Genomic DNA, 22,776 nt, shown 5'->3' on the forward strand with positions numbered 1-22,776 from the left:
TTGGAAGCTTAAGGTGGCTAGGGGTACTTTCCTCTCTTCACTAACATGGTGGCAAGCAAAAAGTTGTTCTACCTTCATCTCCCAATCTAGATAGGTTTCAACATTTTCTTTCCCATAAAAATGAGGCAAGTCTACCCTAGTCTCCTTTGGGTGTTCCCTTCTAGTTCTTCTAGGTGGAGTTTGATAATAATCATTAATTCTCAGACTCCCCTCAGCATGTGACTCACTCGATGCATGTGATTTTTTTAAGTTTCTAATATATTCATCCTTTTCTTTCACAATTTTCAACTCCTCTTCTAACATAGCAAGATGAGCATCCCTTTCTTTTTTATCTTCTATGATTTGGGCCTCATGTTGCAATTGTCTATGTGATAGTGATTGAAAGTCTTTGGCTAATTGTTTTAAAAGAGATTTTATATACTTTCTTTCACTTTCACTTGGACAAGAAGAATGAGAAGACATGTTGAAAGTTATGTGTTTGAAGCAATTTACCAAAAGAAAGATAGGTGGAGTACCGTAGGTAGATTCCCAGGAAAGGGAGGTGGACCCCTTGGATCACTTAAGTACCAAGCCTTTCCTAGCCGGATTCTAATCCACAATACTTTCACAAACCCTTCTCTAAGTAATTCACTTAGAGCACAATGAAAGATGAAAACAAAGTTTTATGCAAGAAAACAATGTAAAGCAATAAAACACACGAGAATATTGCTATCTAGAAAGCTTTAAAACTAGTCGAATCCTAAGGTGAGGCTTCTTAGCACTTTGGAACCTTGAAGACAAACTCACCGACTAAAACGTATTAATCCACTAATTAATCAAATTTATTGCAAATTACAACTCAAAGAAATAAAATGAAATTAGGTCAACAATTTTTATTTTTATTTTATGCACAAAAATTAAAGTCCTATTCTTTGCACTCCTTCACTTGTAGCTCCTTTGTGCATATTTGTGTATTTTTCAAGTGAGGTCCCTGCTTTGTCTCCTTAGGTTATTCAACCTTGAGTCTTTACTCCAACTCCCTTTTAGTGATATAGCTTTCACCAAAACAAAATTTTAGCTCCACTACTCACCAAAACACTTTTTAGGTAAATTCCACCAAAGAGAGGTCAAACAAGTTTTAAAGCAACAAAACTCAAATTTTAAAATCAAGGACTACTGCAAATGGAGTTGATATTTGACAAGACTTAAGAGTATTCAATAAAATTGAGAAGCAAAAAATTAAGGCACACAAGAAAAGGTTGCACACAAAGTAGAATCCTAGTGAATGGAACTAGAATAGATGAATAAAACCAAAACAGCACTACAGAATTTTTTGTGTGTAAATTTTTCACAACTTCCCAAATTTATGCTGGACAGAATACTTCAAAATTGAGCTTGAAATTTTAACCACAGAAACTTCAATGTCTTAGCTCAAAATATGCGTTGGAATTTTACCAAAACAGTGAGCCAAATAATTTTAATATTTTTTTCAAGATCACTGCCGCATCACCGTTTTTCCAGAGTCAGAATTTTTGCACTCTGTTCGTATTTCATTTTTCATTTTTTTTGTATTTTGAATTTTGATGTACTTTTTTTTTCACTTTTTCTCAACAGATAAAAATACTCAAATCCAAAATTTTAGAATTTTGCACCCACAGAATTAATTTCTGGGAAAGATTCCAGCCAGCACAGTAAGAGTGAAAACATAGAAATCCTAAACTGGAATTAGAAAACAACAAGGAAACTTCAAAAACACAATGGAAATTATAGGAAAAGAACTTGTATGGAACTAACATACAAGTATGAACTCAAATATGAAAATATAAAAGGCACCAAAGCTTCAAAAATAGAAATATAAGCTGCACTCAAAATCAAAATCAAGCAACCAAATCAACAATAAAAGGCACCACTAGGAATTTATGACATTGTAGGATGAACATGACTTTGACAAAACTTGTATGGATTCAAAAATAAAAAAAAGACTCAACCACAAACACTTTGTACCGATTAAAACATCAATAAGACTCAAATAAAATTAAAAACAAAACAGCCAACACAAAATAATCAATGGAACCTAAAAACGGTTTAGAAGCTCAAGAACAATTTGAACCAATTTTAAAACAGCAACACAATTAAAATGACAAAAAAAAACAGCAAGACAATCAAGGCAAGATGAACAACACGGATTTGAAGAAAACTCAAAAAAAATAAAATTAAGAGAACACTTATCTCTTGAAGAACCAAAGCTCTGGATACCAAATGATGGGTTGATACCAAAAGATGGGTTGTTCTTCTTGGAGATTTGAAAAGGGTGGTGGAAGCAATGGATGTGATGGATCAAGGAGGGCTCATATAGAGCTATGGGTTCCTTGTAGGTGCATGAAAGGTATGGAGAGTGATTGGTTGGGCCATATCACTTGGAGAAAGGTGGAGGTGAAGATCAAAGTGTCTAACCTAGAGAGACTAGACAAGGGAGTAGAAGCTTGCAATATTTGGCAGCAATTTACTCATAAAATTGATCTTATTAAAACATGAGCCAAGCACCCCATTATATAGGTTCAGGTGCCTTGGAGAACAAGGAGCAAGGGTAGGAAGGGGAATACACAAAAGAGCGGCTGCTAGGGTTTTGACTAAAGTCAATGTCGCACCCTAAGAGCAAAGTTCTAGAAGTTAGGTTAACTTCTTACCCTAAAAGGCTTTACTCAAGCTACAATGATAAGCACACCCCCCATTATGCTAAATGAACCCTATGCTACTGAAATTACAAATAAAGAAACTAGCTCTCATGGCTTGGGCTTTACTTCTTGTGGTCCTCTTTGAACATATAAAGAAACATTTCTTTGCCATCAGTAGTAGAATCCCAATCTTCTTGAATCCTCTTTGCCATGGACCTAGTTGTTGGGCTTGAACTAGGGCCCAAGCTTGGGCCTCTTCCATCACCATCACTCACACTTGAAAAAGGAAAAAAAAAACAAAAAAAAAAAACAAGCAAGAAAGGACAATCCGCCCAGTGCATAGAGAATGACCTAGCGGATTGAGTCCAGAGAACAAACCTCAAGAAAACACTTAAAATGTTGAGTGCTCTGCCATGCGTTGACTGGATTGAGGCCAAAATAATTAAAGATATCTATTGTACAAAGATTTTAGTGAATCCAAATGGGCTGAGCGTAGAGAATCCTTCACCATGAAGAAAGAAAATTTATAATCCTTATCATAAACTATACTAGTACGAAGTCCATGCATTTTAACTACTTCCTTGAAGAAGTGATTTGCAATATAGCTTTTAAGTCTCTACCTCACCAACCATTATCATTTTTCCATTCATTTTTCTTCATCCATTTAACCCACACAATGCATCCATTAAACTGTAACATATCAAAAATTACAAAGAGATGCATGAATTCAACATAAGACTACATCAGCAATGCTTCTGAAAATTGAAAGTGATGGAAATAAACCTTAAACAAAGGAAGACAACAAGACCATAAGTGGTCTACTATGTGAAAATGCTTATCTAAAAAAGGTTCTATCCCAATTTTCTATAGGTGTGAAATTTGTATATCTTCTAGTAAGAAAGTAAAATAGACCCACTGATAAAATAGGGATAGGATATCAAGGGAAAGCAAGCCTCAAACTCATATAGATATACATACAACATCTTCTAGTAAATTTGATTATAATGTTTCATCAAATGGAAATCCTAAAGAGGGGCTCCCAAGATATAATAACAAAAAATGATGCAAATTTGTATAGATACCTAAAAATTAATAATCCCTCTTATATATATACTCAATGGCAAAAATAAGAGTCCAACCTTGGTACCAAGATAGTGGATGCTCATGTCACATGATGAGAGAAAAGTCTATGTTTCAAGAATTGAGAAACAAACTAGAAAGATAAATCATATTCAGAGGAAACCAACATGACAAGATAGTAGGATTTGGTCGGATAAAAATAATTTGAAATGAGTATGATGGGAGGAATTAGATTCTTCATAAGATTGTAAGACAAAGAAATAGTTTGTCTTATATATATATATATATATATATATAGAGAGAGATATATTTGATTTTTTTTATTATTTGATTTCACAATAAACTTAGTTTAAAATGGAAGAAAATGATTCGAATCTTAGTATAAACTTCACTACTATAATATTTCACATAATTAAGATAATAGCTTTTTTTAAATTAATAAATTTTAAATTCAAAAGATATTTTCTTTATGGATTTTATATTGATTTAAAAAAACTATCGAATCTTCATATTTAATTCTCTAAAAAGTCAAAGTAGGATTTATAATAAATAATTATAAATTATATTTAAAGATGTCACTGGTGCAAAAACACAATGACTGCGGCTATTTTGAATATATAAATGCGGCTATGTAGCCGCATTTATAAATATCATTTACAAGTGCGGCTATTTCATTTAGTCGCACTTGTATATGCTTCAGTAAATAAAAAAATAATAAATATGTTCAAATGTAACCCACAATGTACGAATTATTTATAAATAATATACAAATTATAATACATAAGAAAATAAATTCAAAATATTAAAGAAAAATTCAAAAAATTTAAAACAGAACACTAACCTTGTATGTGAACCAACATTGGTGGTAAAGAGTGGTAGGAGAGCGCCAACAACGACGGCGGCAGCGGAAGCGGTGGCGGAGCAGCGATGGAGATGAGAATGTCAATGGAACAGTTCGACCACAATGCAAGGAGAAAAAACAAATATAAGAAAAACGAAAAAAATTTATACGTAGTGAAGATGCAGAGGAAGAAAGTGATTCAAGAAACTCACAATGACACAAATTAATGAAGATGTAGAGGAAGAGATGAACTGCAAGCGTACGCGAGCGCAAAAACGGTAAAAACGAAAGGCAAAGTAGAAAAGAAAATATGAAAGTGGTGTGGTGCAATTCAAATTTTAGGATAAAAAATGATTTACAAGTGCGGATATTCAAATAGCCGCATTTGTAAATAAAACGCTTTGATTTACAACTGCGGCTATACAAATAGTCGTATTTGTAAATCAAATTAATTTAAAAAATGCTACCGCGTTTTTACGAATGCGTTTGAGCTCAAAACCGCATTTAATAAAGAGTATTTTTTTCATCATTTTGTACTATTGTGTTGTCTTAGCATGGGTGGAAAACAATATAAAACAATATTCATAGATGCAAAATAAGCATGTGAATCTAATGCAATTATGAAATAAGTGATAATAAATACATACTTAAATTAAATTGACATTGAGATATATGAATTAATTTTAGTTTCTCTGTAGAGTTTTGTGTTTACTTCAAATATTTGTGTACATATGACAAGATAGTTATATAATGATAATTCTATTTCAAATAGTCCAATAATAAAAATAATATTTTAATTATTAATTTAATAATAATTCACAAATAATTAATTAATTTAACATGGAATACATACATTACATATATATATATATATGATATAAAGAAGGTAAAAATAGTAAGGTAAATTGAATTATAATTAAAGTATAAGTTATAAGTAAAATAAATTTAAGAAATGAGTAACTATTTAAATAGATCACTAAAAGATAAGTGTGTTGGTGGATGTTTTAAATTAAAATTTTCATATAACTAGTTATTGAAAATTTTATTGAATTTTGAATTTATGTATTAAATATCAAATATTTATAATTGAGTTATATCTAGACATCGAGGAATCATGTACATAAAAGAATTTAATTAAAAAAAAATATTGATTCTAAAAAAATGAGTTGAACAAATCCAGCCCCTATTTCTTGGTAAGATTATTACAGTATACATATCTTTTTAATATTTTGATATTGATACTCGTCTAATTAAAAAACAATAAATTATAAAATTATGCTAAAATGAACTTCATCTATTTTGTAATTAGAAAAATCTTATCCAACAAGCTCTGATTCCTTTTTGACAAAACTAAATAATATAAATTTATTAATATTAGTTTAGTATAGCTTGTTCTGAATTTTTAAAAGGGGATGTAGCTCAAATGGTAGAGCGCTCGCTTTGCATGCGAGAGGTACAGGGTTCGATCCCCTGCATCTCCATTTTTTGTTTTAATTTAGGTTTTTTCAAACTATAATCACAAATATCTTACATCTCCCAATATAGTCTTCTTCTTATTTTTATTTTTTAACACTTTATTATTTTAGTACAAAATGTCAAATAAAAAAATATAAATCATATTTAAAAAAAAATTAAAGGGTTTTGTAATGCCTTAGCTTCTAAAATTTCTCAACACGGCCTTGGTTTTTTATCAAGAAAAAAAGCAAAAAAGTCAGACCTTGTGATGGAAGAGGGCCAAGCACAACCTCACAAGAAAGACAAGAGCCAAGACATGAGCATCCAAAGCCAAACCAAGAGCATCTAGGGCTAAGGGAGGAGCGTCTAGGCCAAAGGGGAGGAGCGTCTAGGCCAAAGGGGAGGAGCGTCTAGGACCAATTGCTAGGTCCATAGGCCAAGCGAATCCATGAAGATTTGTATATGCTACATGAAGGCCCATTAAGGGTAGCTTAGTATTAGTGTAGTGTAAATAGCATAAACTTGATTCCATGAGACTTGACCTAGATTTGCTAAAGATTTGGTCACGTTCTAGAAGGATTCTCCACTAGGCCGGCCATGTGCCATGTGATGTAATTTGCATTTCATTTTTGTTTAGCATTAGGGTTGCATTATGGTCCTCCTTAGCCTATAAAAGGAGGAGCCAACACCTTGTATTTTGAAGACTATTTTGAGTAATGAAATGCTGCCCAAGTGTCATTCAAATTGCTCCCTTGCCAAATTCTCTCTAGAATTAGGTATTTAGTCTTCAACCTTCACTCTCAAATGGAGATGGCCGAACCACTCCAACCCTCACTACTCCTCATGCACCTTCAAGGCACCCATACTTCCTAGGAAGGCCTTGTTCCACTCTCCTCCACTAAGCTTCCGCAACCATCATCATCAAAATCAAAGAAGAGCTCATAGGAATGTCATCATTTGGTATCATGAGTTATGGTTCTTCAAAGATGAGTATCTCTTTGCAATTTTTTTTTGAGTTCTTCTTATTTCCTAGTTGTTCATCTTTATTCCAAGTTGTCTTGCTGTTTTTGTGTTTTAATATGATTTGAATGCTTGCTTATTCATTTCAATCGGTGGGTTTGTTCAAAATTGTGCATGAACATCTATTTTCAATTTTGTGTAGGATTCTTGATATCTTTGTGTTGCTGTTTTTATTTTTAGGTATTTTAGTCTTGCTTGAAATTTCATTTGGGTCATATGATGTTTTGAGTCTTTTCATTTTATGAATCCATAAGTTTTGTCTAAATCTTGTGTTTCCATATTTGTCAACAAATTCTAGTAGTACTTTTCTTGGTTTATTTTGTTTCTTGTTTTTGGTTTGAATGCTTGATCTGAAATCTGCTGTGTTTTGATCCTTTGGTGATTTTTATTTTTAGTTTGAGTTCATATTTGTGTGTTAGATCCACACAAATTCTTTACACTAATTCCATTGTGTTTTTGTTGGTATATCATTCTGTTTTTTGTTTCCAGATTTTCAGAATCCTCTGTTTTCCACCATTCTGTTTTGGCTGATTTTGCTTATGAAAATTAAATACAACATAAGAAAATTCTGAGCCTCTAGATTTTACTAGATTGAGGTGTTAGCAAAAGGACAAAAAAAGAATCAGTTGAAAAAAAGAAAAAGAAAAAAAAAGATAAATATTACAAAAAAAGTGTGCAATCCTGACGCTACAAGTGGCGGTTCTGAGCACTGATTTTAGAAAAATTATTAAAATTAAATGGTGCATACGTTTGGAGTGAAACCAACGCCAAAAATTTGTTGAGATCTTGATTTGTTTGAATATCAATTTTCAGAAGCAAATATTAAAAGGCCAACTCAGCATAAATCTGTGAAAATCACGCATTCTGGACCACAACATTTTGTTTCAGTGGTGCTGTTTTTTTTTTTTAAAATCAAATCTAGTGCTATTCCATAGGTTCCTTTTTGTGTGTCATCCTTTCTTTGAGTACCCTTTTTATTTGCTTGTCTAATTTCATTTGAACTCTTTCTAGTTGGCACATTTAATTCCATTTGTGTGGTACTGTTTTTCAAATTAATTTGTTTCTTGCTTTCTTTCTTTGACCTCTAAGCTTTGTGGTGGATTAAATATCAATTGGTACTTGTTGAGTGGGAATTGACTTGAGAGGAGTCTAGCTTTGCTTGATAGGTGCTGGATTGAAGATTTTAATTACCTAATTCCAAGAGGAACAAAGGCAAGGGCAGCAACAAACACATACTAAATACACCGCACACATTGGAAGGCCCAACAAGGAAGAGACAACAAAGGAAGTGCAAATAGAAAATCAACAAAGGGAGTTCCATCTAATTTCTTTGCAACTTAACTCTTGTTAATTACTTGTTAATTACGCAATTAGACTGTGAGTGTGTCTTCAAGGGCTCCAAGTGTCCAAGAAGCCTCACCTAGGGCCGACTAGCTTAAAACTATCTAGCTTAGCTTTTGTTAATTGTTTTAATTACATCAATTGCCTTAGTTAGCTACGCTTGTTTTGCTTTGCTTTTGTCTTGTTTAAGCTTTGATAATTTTTGCTTGGGTTGTTAGATAGCTTGCATTGTTTCTTGCATTAAAAATTTGATTTCTACATCCTCATTGTGTTTTAAGTGATTTACCAAGAGAAAGATTTGTGTGAAGATCTTGAGGGATAGTTTTTGGCTAAGGCAAAGACTTGGTATTTAAGTAGTCCATTGTGACTCACCTCTCTTACCTGGAAAACTACCTTCATTAACTTTCCTCATCTTTCTTAAAGTAATACATTTCTATACACAAAGCTTTAGTCATGTCTTCTCACTCCTCAAAATCTCTTAAAAGTGATGTGAAATCCTTGAAATCTCTTTTAAAACAACTTTCCAAGGATATTCAATCAATTTCATCTAAACAATTGGAGAATGAGACCCAAACTAATGAATTGACTAAAGCAAAGGATGAGAAGTCTCACATTTCAAAAAAATTACCTTCTCATGCATCTATCTCTAAAGATCATGATTCTTTTGGGGAGGGAAGCCTTAGAATAAAAGATTATTATCAAGCACCCCCTAGAAGACATAGAAGAGATAGAAGAGAACAAGAAAGCCCAAGAGAGGTTAGGGTAGACCCATCCCATTTCCATGGAAAAGAAAATGTAGAAGCTTGCTTAGATTGGGAAATGAGGGTAGAAAAATTGATTGCTTCCCATAAAGTAAAGAAGGAAAGAAAGATACAAAAGAAAAGAGAGGAAGACGAAAGGGAAGCTAAAGAAACAGAAAAAGAAAAGCCAAGTGAGGGGTGGTGTGAATCTAAAAAGAATGAGGAATATCTTATAACACCCCTTACAAGCATATTAAAAATAGAAAATCAAGAGAAAACCCTTGAAAAGCAAAAGGCGTGGGAGAAGAGTGTTCCTTTTCACAAGGTCATTCAACAAGAAGGAAAAGTTGAAAATATGCCTCTTGTTGAACAACCTAGCCTTACCTTTTGTAAAGGAACACTTACAAGCATAGTCACAAAAGAAGAATCCTTGAAAGAGGCTTGCATAAATAAAGATGAAGTAGATTATTTCTCATATGTGCTAGGATATCACCAAGTGAATGTCAAGTTATCTATAAGCACCTACAAAAACAAATTTTTATGTGAGGTAGTGCCTAAAGAAACTTGTCATGTCTTATTGAGACAACCATTGCCAAGTGTACAAATTCTCATAAACAATGGTTGTAACAACGAGACTATCTTTACACATAAGAGAAAAATTCTTCATGAAGGAGAAATCATGGGCCAAATTAGAGTTGATAAAACTCTAGAGCTTTTAAAAGGAAAACTTTTGTCACCCATGAGAAAAGAGGTTCAAAGACATTACCTTAGGTACCATTCTTGTTTTAAAACTACATTTGATTCCTTTTTGACAAAACTAAATATTTCAAATGGATTAATATTATCAGATTATAGCTTGTTCTAAATTTTCAAAAGGGGATGTAGCTCAAATGGTAGAGCGCTCGCTTTGCATGCGAGAGGTACAGGGTTCGATCCCCTGCATCTCCATTCCTGTTTTAATTTAGGTTTTTTCAAACTACAATCACAAACATCTTACATCTCGCAATATAGTCTTCTTATTATTTTTTTTTACACTTTATTATTTTAGTACAAAATGACAAATAAAAAAATATAAATAATTTTTTTAAAAAAAAATTAAACGGTTTTGTAATGCCTTAGCTTCTAAAATTTCTCAGCACGGCCTTGGTTTTTTATCAAAAAAAAAAGCAAAAAAGTCAGACCTTGATTGAGGGAAAATTAAGCCAAGTAGACACAAAAATAGAAATTAACGTAAGGTGAAAATACCATTTTTATTGTAAGTAAATTTCGCGACAAGGAAAAAAAAGCTAGTCCCTGCATCTGAAAAACATATTAGCAAAACGTATTCTAGAATTAAAAATTGAGAAGACCGACTCTCTTTGGATTAGGAGGAGATGTGTGGAGATTTGAGGAAGTCGCTGTGTGAGGATGTGTGAGGAAAGTGCGAAGAACATGAAGGTGTTTGGATTTGGGTATGTTAGGATAGATGTGTGATAAAAGTTTATGAGAGTTTGAGAGTGATGTGATGGTTGTGAGAGAATTTTAATTTTTTTTTAAAATGTGAAATGTTACTTTACAGATTTACTCTTGCCTATTAAAAAAAATAATAATAAAATGAGTTGTTTTTGTTTAAAAATGAACAACTTTCACATATTTTGTAGATTTAAAAATTATAATTAGAAAAAAAATATATTCGACAAATTAAATAAAAACAAAACATCAAGTAATTTCTTTAAAATATTAAACATGTGTTATAAAATTAAAAAATAAATCAAATCTTATATATATAAAAAATATTGTTTTTAATATTAAAAACCATGAAAAATAGAAAAACCCTAAACATAAACCCTAAACAAAGATATGACGTAATTAACAATAGAATTTTTTTTTATAAAAAATTATAATCAAAACATAAACATAATAACTATACATAGAAATATATTAATATAAACATAACAACAAATTAAATAAAAAAGAATTTCAAATAATTTCTTTAAATATTAAACATATACTATAAAATTAGAAAATAAATCACATCTTATATAAATAGAAAATTAATATTTTTTAATATTAAAAATCTCACAATAAAACAATCTAAAAAATACTACACCAACAAAAATATAACTTAATTAACCATAGAAAAGGATTTCATAAAAAATAAGGATAAAAACGTATTAGTTGTATAATTCGATATAGTTTAATAGTTAATTATTATTATTTTATTTTATTAAATATTTGTGTTAGTTAAATTTATTTAATAACTAATATTTATAATGAAGTGTAGTTTTTATTAATAAATTATGTAAAAATACGTGAAAAATATATTAAAAAAAATGAAAATTATGTGTTGGAGCTTTATCCTTATGGGTTTTCAACCTCTCGGTGGATGAGGATGTCATAAATTATAAAGTTATAACCTATTATGAGCTAGCGTAGAGACTAAATTAATAAAATTTAAATACAAGTAAATAGAAGAAAATTGTGAATCATTTAAATAATTCGATAAATAACACAATGGCTTAAAGACTTTAATAAACAACACAATGATAAACAATCGAGTTCGATAAACAACACAATCAAAACAACAGAGTTCGATCAACAACACAATGATTTAAAGACTCAAATAAACAACACAACCAAACTAAAATGAAATGCAACCTTAAAATACAACTTAAACATTATTCAATTACGTCGAGTCATCATATTAAACTTTGTCATTCTTCGTTGGGCAGGTAATCCAAATAGTTGCTTGACCTTAGTTGGGTTTTCACACAAGAAGTTGTAGCATTGGTCCAGGAGATTTTCATCACTAATGTTCATGTCAACCAACAAAGACCAAATATTAGACTCGAAGTATTGGTAGGACGTTATGCGGCGTTGATGGTGTACATGCTCACCATAATAGTCGGTGCATCGTCTGATGTCTGCAACTACATCTTGTGTTGCGGTCGCCTGTATACGAGCAATCTCAACCAAATCAGTGGCCACTTCATTACCATGCTTCATGTAGGACCCTAAAACCGCAAGGTTATTGTTTAACATGGAAAATTGATTTTGAATGACATCCACCATGGGTGCTTTTCTCTTTGATTCATTTGATGAGGAGGCCTCACCCATTGCCTGAGAGGGCGTAGATTGAGTATTGCTTGGACTATTAGTTGATTCGGCATGTGATCCAGGTGAACGAGGAAGATCCTCATCAAGAGCATCGGGAGCATCAAACCTCGGCGGTTCTGCTGTGTAATTCATGTTATTATCACTTAGATTGACACGTATATTTTCAGTTGGGCCATGGTTACCTGTCGAGGTGTCCTCCCCCATTTCCGGTGGCTCTTTCATTCAACCACAACTCCTCCATAAGGTCATAATTGTGGATGGAATTGACACGCCATTTATCGGCAGAAGGCTTTGCCTGTAACCAATAAAATGTCAATAAAATATTAGTAATAGTCCTTTGTTTAGGGTTTAAAGAAATGTTGTCAACATTATTAATTATGGTACATGGATCAAGCTATCCCAGACTTTGTCCTCTGCCTCAAATGTTTTACTGCTTTGGTTCCATGCAAAACCATTAAGACTAGAAAATAAATCGTGCACCTCCCTCCACCTGTTCTTCAAACTTTTTTGACGATTTTTGACATGATTTTTTGTTATGGTATGCATTCCAACCTCGTGTAATGCCATAACAATGTTGTTATAGCCCTGTGTGGTCCAACTACCATCAACTCTTGAACCTCGTCGTGCCTCTTCCACTCTCTCAAGTTGCCTGATGAAACTACAACAACATTTTTACCACAACCCATTTAAAAATTGTAATCAAAGTTAGGGCCAAATAGAGTAAGAAAAATTCAAAATACAATTTATAGCATAAAATTAATTGTTTACATAATGTTGCCACATTTCATTTTCTATATTGTCTCTAATATGTGAACCTATCCTATAATCATCCTCACGAGGTTGAGCAACTGAAACTTGTAAATCTTGTTCTAGCAATTCACGATCAACTTCTTCAATGAAAGAATCATCATTGTCTACCACACAAAGAAATTTATGGATAATACAACAAGCACAAACTATATTTCTCATAATGTCCAAAGAGTAATGTGGCTCGATCCCACTAGTTATAATTGGGAAACGCTTTTTCAAAACACCGAAAGTTCTTTCAATTATATTTCGCAACGACGAATGCCGATGATTAAACAACTCTCGAGCATTTTGTGGACCTCTTCGAGAGTACTCTTTCAAATGGTATCTAACCCCCCGATAAGGTGTTAATATTTTTCCTTTTAACATAAAACCTGCATCGCCAAGATAGTATTTCCCTACAAACATTGTGCAAACCATAATTAGTCCTGAAACATCTTCAACAAAAATTGTTATGCAGACCCAAATACCTTCAACTGACCTTCCGGAACAATAAGAGGATCCTCTCGTATCAATGCATCATTTATTATTGTTGAATCCGAGGTTGTTCCTTCCCACCCGACTAGAACGTATGTGAATTTCATGTCAAAATTACACGTTGCGAAAACGTTTTGAGTTGGCCAATCTTTTCTTCCTCGAAAGCACGGTGCATCACCACGTGGGACCTTCACGCGTACATGAGTGCCATCTATGGCACCTAAACGATCCTAATGAAAAATTGATATTTAAGAAAACAATTAAGAGAAAATTTACAATAAATATAAATGAAATTTGTCATAAATGAACCTTAAAATACGGATAAAATCGGTTGTTGTGTAAGATTTGGGGTTGCACAACACTGCCATCCTTAATATTACAAATTAAATTAAAGATTTAATCATATTACATCCATACATGTTAAACAACACAAATTTAACTTTTATTTGTACATGATTAAACAAATCCAACAAATTTGAAAGCTAAAAAAAATTACGGACTAACATGAAAGAAGAAGATTAGGAAGCCTCTAATATTATGAGAGGTTGTAATTTAATTCTCTGCACTCAACAAGAGTCCCTAAATCCCACCTGTTATTAATAACACTGCAATAGTAAAACACACAACTTAGAAAGAAAGCACCAATGCATATTAAAACCACTAATGCACAAGCACAACATGCATTTTTTTTATGAATTTAATAGAACAAAAAAACAAAAAATAAAACAAGCAAAAAAACTCCAGTGCCAAAACAAAATAAAACACAAAGTATATATGAACTAGGATGGAGGGGGATTTTACTGGTAGCCGCTGCAGCTGAACGTATCAGAGAGAGAAGCATCAATTCATCAAAATGGGTAAGGTTCTCGGATCTCTTGCGCGTCCGGGCAAAGTGAGAGGACAAACTCCTAAGGTGGCCAAGCAAGACAAGAAGAAGAATCCACGAGGACAAGCTCACAAGCGAATGCAATACAATAACCGACCGTGGTGGGATTCGATAAGAAGCATTGACCAAACTCGCCGGAGAAGTGAGGGGCGTGTGGATGACGAGTTTTCGTAGTTTGCAAAATGTATCACTTGTTTTATTTTTATTTGATTAATGACTGAAAGTTTGATAGTTAAAAAAAAACTAGGATGGAGGCACAAGAACTTGGACTTTAGAAGGAAGAATTTTGTTGAGAAGAATGTTTATAAACAAACCTCACATGCAATAGTTCATAGAAAAGTATCCAACCTTCCTTTTTTTTATATAAATATGGCACATATGACAGTTGTGATATTTACCCCAGTGTCGTGTACATCACCATGGACCAAGCTCTTGGTCAAGAAAAACTTCTCAAACCTTGCATGGGTTATATAAAAAGCTCTGCGTGCATGGGTTATATAAAAAACACTATGCCCCTGAAACCAAATGAAGCATAACTTGATACATAAAAATTAATATTTTATCACCATGGACCCTGTTCAAGAAAAATTCACGGACCTTGTATGCCTTTTTAGAGAATATGCTGTTGCATGCATGGGTCATCTAAAAAGTATTGTGCCCATTAAACCAAATAAAACATAACATAATACATAAATACATATTTTAATATATCAAATATCTTTCCAGTTTCTAATGAATAATTTAAGTTATAATAAAATTATTTTAAGTGTTTAATTATCACTGCACTCTTTTGAGACAAAAAAAAATACGAGAAATTTTAAATTACCCGTAAACAGTTATTACTTATTTTAATATATTTGATTGACTGAATTCAAACAACATTATTTATATAATTTTAAATATTCAAACATGGAACCATAAAAAGTCTTCATTTTAGGATTTTTTGAAACTCCCCTACACTTACATTCGTCCACCAAATGTCACAGGAACAGGTGAGTTGGAAACATCAAATGTATTTCTCCAAAACTCCATCAACATTCAAGTTTGAATATAAAATAATATAAGATACAGAGATATAAAATTTGGATAAGTGATGGGTTGTTTTTAGGGAATTTTTATATTAAATAAATTAAATATTTAGTATAAAATTAAATGAAAAATGTTTAGTATAACCTTTTGGTGATGCCCATGATCCAACCCAAGTAATATTTTCAGTGTTAATTAGATATAGTATATTCTTTTCTTTAAACAAAACTAAATCCAACCACATTTAATAAAATATCTGATTAGAACTTGAAAAATAGGTATTACTTGATTTACTCTAGTAACTAATATATAAATGAAAGATTTTATTTAACTATATTTTTTTACACTGATTTATCATTATTTACATAATTTATATTTTATAAAATAATAAACAAACTTAAAACTTCCTTAAAATTTATGATGATTTGTTTCTTCATTTTAAATATTATATATATATATATATATATTAAACATTGCACAATAATTTTTTAAATAATAATACATTCAAATGGAGCACTGTGATACATTCAAATGAGGGTAAATTTAGAAATAAGGGATGTTGACATGGCTTTCCCTCTACATCTCTTCATTTTGAGGGGACAGGATATTAATTATTCACAGATATATCCTCTTCTTCACTTCCCCACATAACCCTAGATCCAAATAGCTGATATCCCCTCAGTTCTTTACATGTGAATAGTACATCCATAGAAGAAAACAGGGGGGTTAGGCTTTGTTTGGATTAGAGGGTGTGGGGGAAGTAGAAAGTTGGGGGTGTGGGTCAGTGGAAGTGTGAAGATTTGTGAAGAAAGTGGGAAGAAAGTTGAGGGTGTTTGAATTGAGGTATGTTAGAGTGGATGTGTGAGAAAAGTTTATTGAAATATATGAGTGATGTGATGGTAGTAAGAATATTTTGAATTATTTTTAATTGTGTAAATTGTAAGATTACAAATTTACCCTAATATATAAAGAAAAAGAAATAATGATAATTAATTTTGTGCACATTATATTTAATTAAAAGAAATTAAATTTTTAGTTATAAATAAAAGAAAAACTAATTTAAAATTCAAAGAAATAAATAAATAATTTTGTATATTTAAATATAATTTTATAATTTTCCATTTTATTAATTTAAATGAATTTTGTCAGTTAATTTAATATTATTTATGTTTCTTTAAATTATGTTATGTTTCTTTAAATTATGTTAGTTATATACACATATTATTTAAAATTAAAAAAAAATCTCCATAAAATTAAAATCTTCAAAAATACAATAATAAATTACATAAACAACTTAACAAACAAAATTAATTTACTAACTTATTAACATAAATCACTACTATAAACCCTAAACAAATTTAATTACAAAACCATAATCATCAAAAAATAATTTAAATCTAAACCACAAACAAAAAATACAAATAAAAAAAAAAACTGAACACCAGCAAAGGAAGATCAATTCAACTAAGATTAAGAACACCAGCACAAGAAGAGACTACAAAGTTGTGCCTGAAAAAAAAAATTAAGCAACATAAAAATTAAAATTCTGGAAAATACTTTAACATAACTAAATGCGTTATAAAAAAATGATAATCGATTACCCAAGCATTTCAGACACATAATTGATTATTTATACACCTAAAAAACCAACATAATTGACTATCCTAACACATAATCGATTACCCTAATTTTTACACATCTAACATAATCGATTATGCTCCAAAAACACTACCAGATAATCGATTATGCAACAAAAAACAATCGATTATCCACTATATTTTACACCTTAATCGATTATTCACTCCGTCCTTTTACACTCATAATCGATTATATCAAAATAAAAACCAAGCCAATGCTTACCTCAAACAACCACTGCGAAAGTCACCCCCATACTATTGTGATGCCTCAGGAACCTCTCCAAGCGCACTCTACTTTGAGTTTCTTTCACTGAATTCTGAAGTTTCTAAGCACTGGTTTTATATACAACTCAAACAATAATTTTTTCGTTGCATGAAGGCACCCACGTGAAGAAGAAATGAAAAAAAAAAACGAAGGGTAGATTGGTAACTAATCATCTGTTACGTAGCTTTCCCTTCACTACTCTCTCCTTTCTCTTCATTCCTCACAAGAACCACTACCCCCTCTACTTTCTCACCATCTCCTCCCTCACCCGCATGCAACTATGGAACCAAACGGGAGTGGCATTGGGACATCCGTCGTCGACTACAGTCCACCCCTGAAGCAAACACTACCTTAGTTAAATCCTACACCCTAAATCATATATATATATATATAATTTAATGTTTAAATAATATGTAGAAGTCAAGTAATGTAATGTAACAAAAAAATAGTGAGTATTAATTAGGATTGTGAAATGATATTTTGCAAAATATAGGTGTAGTTAACCATATTCACATCATGATAACTAGCAGAAACACAGGCTCATTTTACTCAACATACATACAAAACTAATTTTGGATGAGTCGAAATTGAAAAACAAAAATTAACATGTAAAAGAAAAATGATGAATTAATTAAACAATCTCTTTTTTTCTGTTTCTTTAGTTTAAGTTTCTCTTCTTCTTCAAGCTTTTTCTCTTCTTCCATTGACAGTTTTGAGTGTGATGATGTTCACGTTGAGGTTAGGATTGACTTGATGGTAGATACAAAAGAATAATGGCTTTATCAAATAATATAGTTACTTTAATGGAGTGAAGAGAGTGATTGAAAGTGGAGGTTATTTTATTTGATATGTGAGATTTGATGTGGAAATGGGTGAGAGTGTGCTTTTTCTTTCTTCCTGTTGTTACCTTAAAATAAGGAATTAAGGGAAAAGTGGAGGAGTTAGTTTGCGTATAAAAACTGTACATCAATATTAATTATAAAAATTAAAAAAATATTTTATTTTATTTTTAAGTAATTCATATGAAATGACAAAATACTCCATTGTACTAATAAATGAGATATATTAAATAAGGGTACAATCAGACAAAAATTGTGTAAACCAAAAAACAGTTATAATGGGAAATTCCCTTTATATATAGGTATAGATTAAGAAAGGTGAACCTAAAACATTAAAAATGAATATCATCAACATGAAAATTGATCAAGATATTAAAGTTAAGATGATTAAAGTTACAACGTTTATATTTGAGAAATAAAAAAAAATCAAAATGTCTCACACGTTAAAGATGCACCAATATCAATTAAAGAAAAAAAAAATTATATTGAGTGTTTAATGGTTATAATGGAGAATGAAGAACGCAGAAGCTTTAATGAGCATTTTCTGAAGACTATATAAAAACCTTGAAGATGAATATCACAACAATGTATGTACATATAACCAAAAAGTAACATCATCATCAAGTGATATTCATTTGTGTGTTAGAATAATGTTATACAATTTTCCATCTGCTATTGAAGAGCGAATTGTGAGTTTGGGTAGTGAAGGAAACCATTGTAAATTCTTCACACTGTGAAGTATACCCTTAAAGCTTTCATTGTTCTCTATGTAGAGAGTTTTCTCATTGTGAGTTTGGGTAGTGAACAGAACCATTGCAAATTCTTCACACTGTAAAGTATAGCCTTAAAGATTTCATTATTCTCTCTGTAGAGAGTTTTCTCATTGTTAAGAGGTTTTGATCTCATGGGAAATTAGTATTGGTTTCCTAGAGAAGTAGAAAAATACTTGGTTACCTGAAGAGGTGTAAGAATACTTGTGTGTGCATTGAAAGGTAGAGAATACTTGGTGTACCTAGAGAGGTAGAGAATACTTGGTGTGCCTAGAGAAGTAAAGAATATTTGGTGACTTTAAGAGGTATAAGAATACTTATGTACCTGAAGAGGTGGATAATACTTAGTGAAAAGTTCTTGAGCGGGTTCCTTGAAGGGACTGGACATGACCCTTGTTGTTGGGTGAGCCAGTATAAAATATTGTGTTTATTTCTCTTTTTCTCTATCTTTAACTTATTAGATGGTGTGCTTGCTTTGTTCTTTTTAGGTTTTCGAATTGAGTTCAATCTTCATGTAACCCCCTCCCTTTCCAAAGCCAAAAGTACCTTGAAAATCATCTCCAAATTCTAAAGATAACGTGCCTTTATAAAAATAGATCTTCATCTTCATAGTCATTAATAACAGTCTTCCCAAAATTAATGTTCACCTCTATGTGGAGCTTTCTTCTTGCATATCCAAAATGTAAAAATTGACTACAAAATCATCTGGTTAACCTTCACCAAGATATCTTCAAGCACACTCAAAGGTTAAGTAATGCTTTTATTTGCAAGTTGTATTGTCACATTGGTGGGTTTTAAATATCCCAGTTTAAGTACTTTATAAACTGTTGATGGCAATACATTTATAGACACTCCAAGATCTAATAAAGCATTTGCAATGGTTAATTCTCCAATAGTGCATGGCATAGTGAAAGTAACTGCATCTTCACATTTCTAAGGTATTCTAGATTCAGATAAAGATAACATCGTATAAACATTTACCTTTTTCTAATTCCTTTTATATGGGAAGAGTTCTTTAAAAAAAATTGCATATTCAGGAATCTATTTTATGGCATCCAACAATGGTATATTAATTTATACCGAACATTTCCCATAATTCTTTATCACCTTAGATTCTTTCGTGTTATTGCGGCTTTTGAAGGAAAGGGTAAATAGACTTTTTGCATTGGTTGCTCTAGCGAGATCATTTGATCAAAAAATACTATCTCATTAGTCAAGATCTTCTTTGTGTTCTTAGTTAATTCCTTGCATCTTCTAATAGTTATAACACTTACATTATTCCTCAGATACATCAATGGTTGAAAAGGTATAACTCTAGAATTTTGTTGCTTCATTTAATTTACTATAGATATTATTTGCCATACCTAAGTCTTCAAATCATTCATTATGGTAGATATGTGTTGTTGAAATTATCTAGTCTCTTGTTGAAACAATTGGAATTATTGATTACATAGCTAGATCTGCATATTGTTTTGTTTCACTATATTTTCCAAAGCATTGTTTTATATCTGTTGTTGCATTTGATTTGGTTGAATCTGTTGGGATTGCACTTGTTTTAGGGGGGGAACATATTTCTGCAATAGATCTTTGTGAGTTTTTTCAGTTTGTTATGCATCTCTTGAACCTTTGAAAGACATTACTGATATGAATGATAAACTGGTTGCTAAAAGTTTAATGTGGTATAGGATCAACCAAGGTTGAATCCCCACAGACGCATCTCTTGTGTTATATTTCCATTGCTCATATTCTTACTGTACAAATTAAAATTGGGGGCAGAAAGGAATTAAAATTTTAATGTAAATTGAAATTGAAAAGTAAAACAAAGCGAAGACTAGACAGTCTATAGCTATTGTCTAATGGACCGTCTAGAAACACTTAAAAAATGTAAACGATAAAATATTAAATATATGAAAATAAAGTGCAATGTAAACTATAAATAAAAATAAATGAAATAGAAACACTAAATTTCAACTATTAGATCGTCTAGTAAGCAATTGTTTGCTAGATTGTCTAACGATTGTTGTATGAAAAGTAAAATGAATTACACAAAATAATTCTTTACATAACTATTAAATCATTTAGTAAGCAGTCACTTATTAGACTGTCTAATGAGTATATGAAGAAACAATGAAAAAGGAAAAGAAAAGAAAGCGTAAAACATAAATGACAAAATTTTAAATTGCGAGAAAAGTAAATGGCTAAATTGTAAATTGCGAGGAAATTAAATTGCAAAAAATGTAAATTGTTGCAACGTAAGACAGGGCATCGTGGAAAATGCAAATGACAATGAATTAAACTATAATTTAATTGAAAAGAACTTGTAAACTAAAATTGTAAAGTGAAAAAAACTTAAACAAGCAGGAATTAAAACGAATTGAAAATGAGGAAAGCAAAATTCAAAATTAAAACAAAAAATAGATAAAGTAAATCATATTTAGTAATCTTCATCTCCAATTTGCAAGAGACCCAAATCTAGAATCCTTGTTACTGAAAAAAAAAACACAACCAGACGATTCATATGTTCTTAAAAAAACTATTTTCAATAAAAAATAGAGTTCCAAAAATATTTTGAAGAAGAAAACCCTAACATAGAGGATCCTCTAACATGATTTTCTTTTCGATGTTACCCATTTCCAAAACTAAATTCAACTTCAAACACAATTACATAACATAAAAAGTAAGGGAAAGAAGAATCGATGGAGAAAAATGTAAAAGAAAAGGAAGAACTCTTTATAGAAATGGAAACGTCAAAAATAGAAAACGAAAAACAGAAAACTAGAGTAAACTATTTCATTGTTTAACTATGTTCTAAGTTGCGCTAAGCTATGACTAATTGCTAACTATCTATTCACTTTGACTAATATTTGTATATTCTTCTATTTATACAGTTTCAAGTTTAAACAATTGGGTGAGCCTTGAATCAGACCCATAAAATTGATTGAAACTAACTAAACTAACTATTTTAAATTATTTCTTTTTAGTGCAACACTGACCATCTAGTGCATGTTTACCAAGACTTGTTGACCGTCTAATTCCGATTTTCTTCATATTTTTGCTTTTAAGTACTGGTTTCCAATCTTTATTACACCAACACCTTCATTCAAGCTTCCAAGGTCAAAATCAGTTTGAAAATTATTCCTTCAAATGATCAAAGCACTTATTAGACGGTTCAAGAAAAATATAAGTTGTAAAGTGCAATTTTTATGACTTTTTTTAGAATCTCTAGTATTTTGAAGAAAATAAAAATAGAATCTAAAAACAAAAAATGAGAACAAAAGAAACCTCAAGGAAATACAATTAGTCTAGAAAAGTACTGAAAAACCAAGAATTATCAAACATCAGAAGTAAGCTCCAAGAAAATGTTTTTGGCTTAATGCAAGCTCTTTCTTAGTATTGAAAAAGATTTGAAACTTAGATTTAAAAAAAAATTATGTCAAATGAGGTGAAAAGAAAGAGATATATATAGAATATACCATGTTAGTTTCAATGGATTAAAACTACATTTTAATATGTTGATTTCACTTTCTAGTGAAAAGTGTGAATTAAATCAAACTTTTAACCTGGTAAAATAGTCTAACATTCTTCTTAAAGCACAAAAAAGTTTTAATGCGTTAAAAACTCATTTTAACATAATCAAACAAAGCCATTAGAACTACTCATGATTTTTAAGTAATTTTAATAAATTGATTTGACAAAGTAATCTATTAAAATATTCGCTGCTACAACCAAAACTTCAGATAAGAACATTTCAATATATTAAAGTATCCTTTAATCACCTCAAAGACTCTCCATCAAGATCCACACCAAAATGTTTTAGAAATTTTGATATCAGAACAATCTAG

General features: G+C 31.1%; 2 protein-coding genes and 2 non-coding genes across 4 annotated transcripts; 3 read left to right on the forward strand and 1 right to left on the reverse strand.

Moving 5' to 3' along the window:
- Window positions 1-5,983: 5,983 nt before the first annotated feature.
- Window positions 5,984-6,056, forward strand: TRNAA-UGC (transfer RNA alanine (anticodon UGC)). Its single transcript has one exon. It is a non-coding gene; the product is annotated as a tRNA-Ala (tRNA).
- A 3,950-nt stretch (window positions 6,057-10,006) lies between these two features.
- Window positions 10,007-10,079, forward strand: TRNAA-UGC (transfer RNA alanine (anticodon UGC)). The gene has a single exon. It is a non-coding gene; the product is annotated as a tRNA-Ala (tRNA).
- A 2,326-nt stretch (window positions 10,080-12,405) lies between these two features.
- LOC137839048 (uncharacterized) lies at window positions 12,406-13,618 on the reverse strand. The gene is made up of 5 exons (XM_068648176.1): window positions 13,516-13,618; window positions 13,409-13,432; window positions 13,006-13,141; window positions 12,612-12,885; window positions 12,406-12,522 (listed from the first exon to the last, which is right to left on the reverse strand). The coding sequence occupies exons 1-5, from the start codon at window positions 13,616-13,618 to the stop codon at window positions 12,406-12,408; spliced, it is 654 nt and encodes a 217-aa protein (XP_068504277.1).
- A 690-nt stretch (window positions 13,619-14,308) lies between these two features.
- Window positions 14,309-14,543, forward strand: LOC137805797 (small ribosomal subunit protein eS30z/eS30y/eS30x-like). The gene is given in 2 exon segments (XM_068605718.1): window positions 14,309-14,491; window positions 14,494-14,543. Coding segments are annotated over 2 exon segments (177 nt in total). The 5' UTR covers window positions 14,309-14,364.
- Window positions 14,544-22,776: the final 8,233 nt, after the last annotated feature.

The sequence above is a fragment of the Phaseolus vulgaris genome, chromosome 3 (genome assembly GCF_000499845.2).
Source record: "Phaseolus vulgaris cultivar G19833 chromosome 3, P. vulgaris v2.0, whole genome shotgun sequence".
In the NCBI taxonomy this organism is placed as follows: Eukaryota; Viridiplantae; Streptophyta; class Magnoliopsida; order Fabales; family Fabaceae; genus Phaseolus; species Phaseolus vulgaris.

What these genes read in the sequence shown, in the direction of transcription:
- LOC137839048 (XM_068648176.1), bottom strand. Translation starts at nt 13,618, where the DNA reads ATGAAATTCACATACGTTCTAGTCGGGTGGGAAGGAACAACCTCGGAT. An exon ending in AATATAGAAAATGAAATGTG is followed by an intron (nt 12,886 to 13,005) that starts GCAACATTATGT and finishes ATGTTGTTGTAG; the next exon opens with TTTCATCAGGCAACTTGAGA. An exon ending in TCTGGGATAGCTTGATCCAT is followed by an intron (nt 12,523 to 12,611) that starts GTACCATAATTA and finishes TATTGGTTACAG; the next exon opens with GCAAAGCCTTCTGCCGATAA.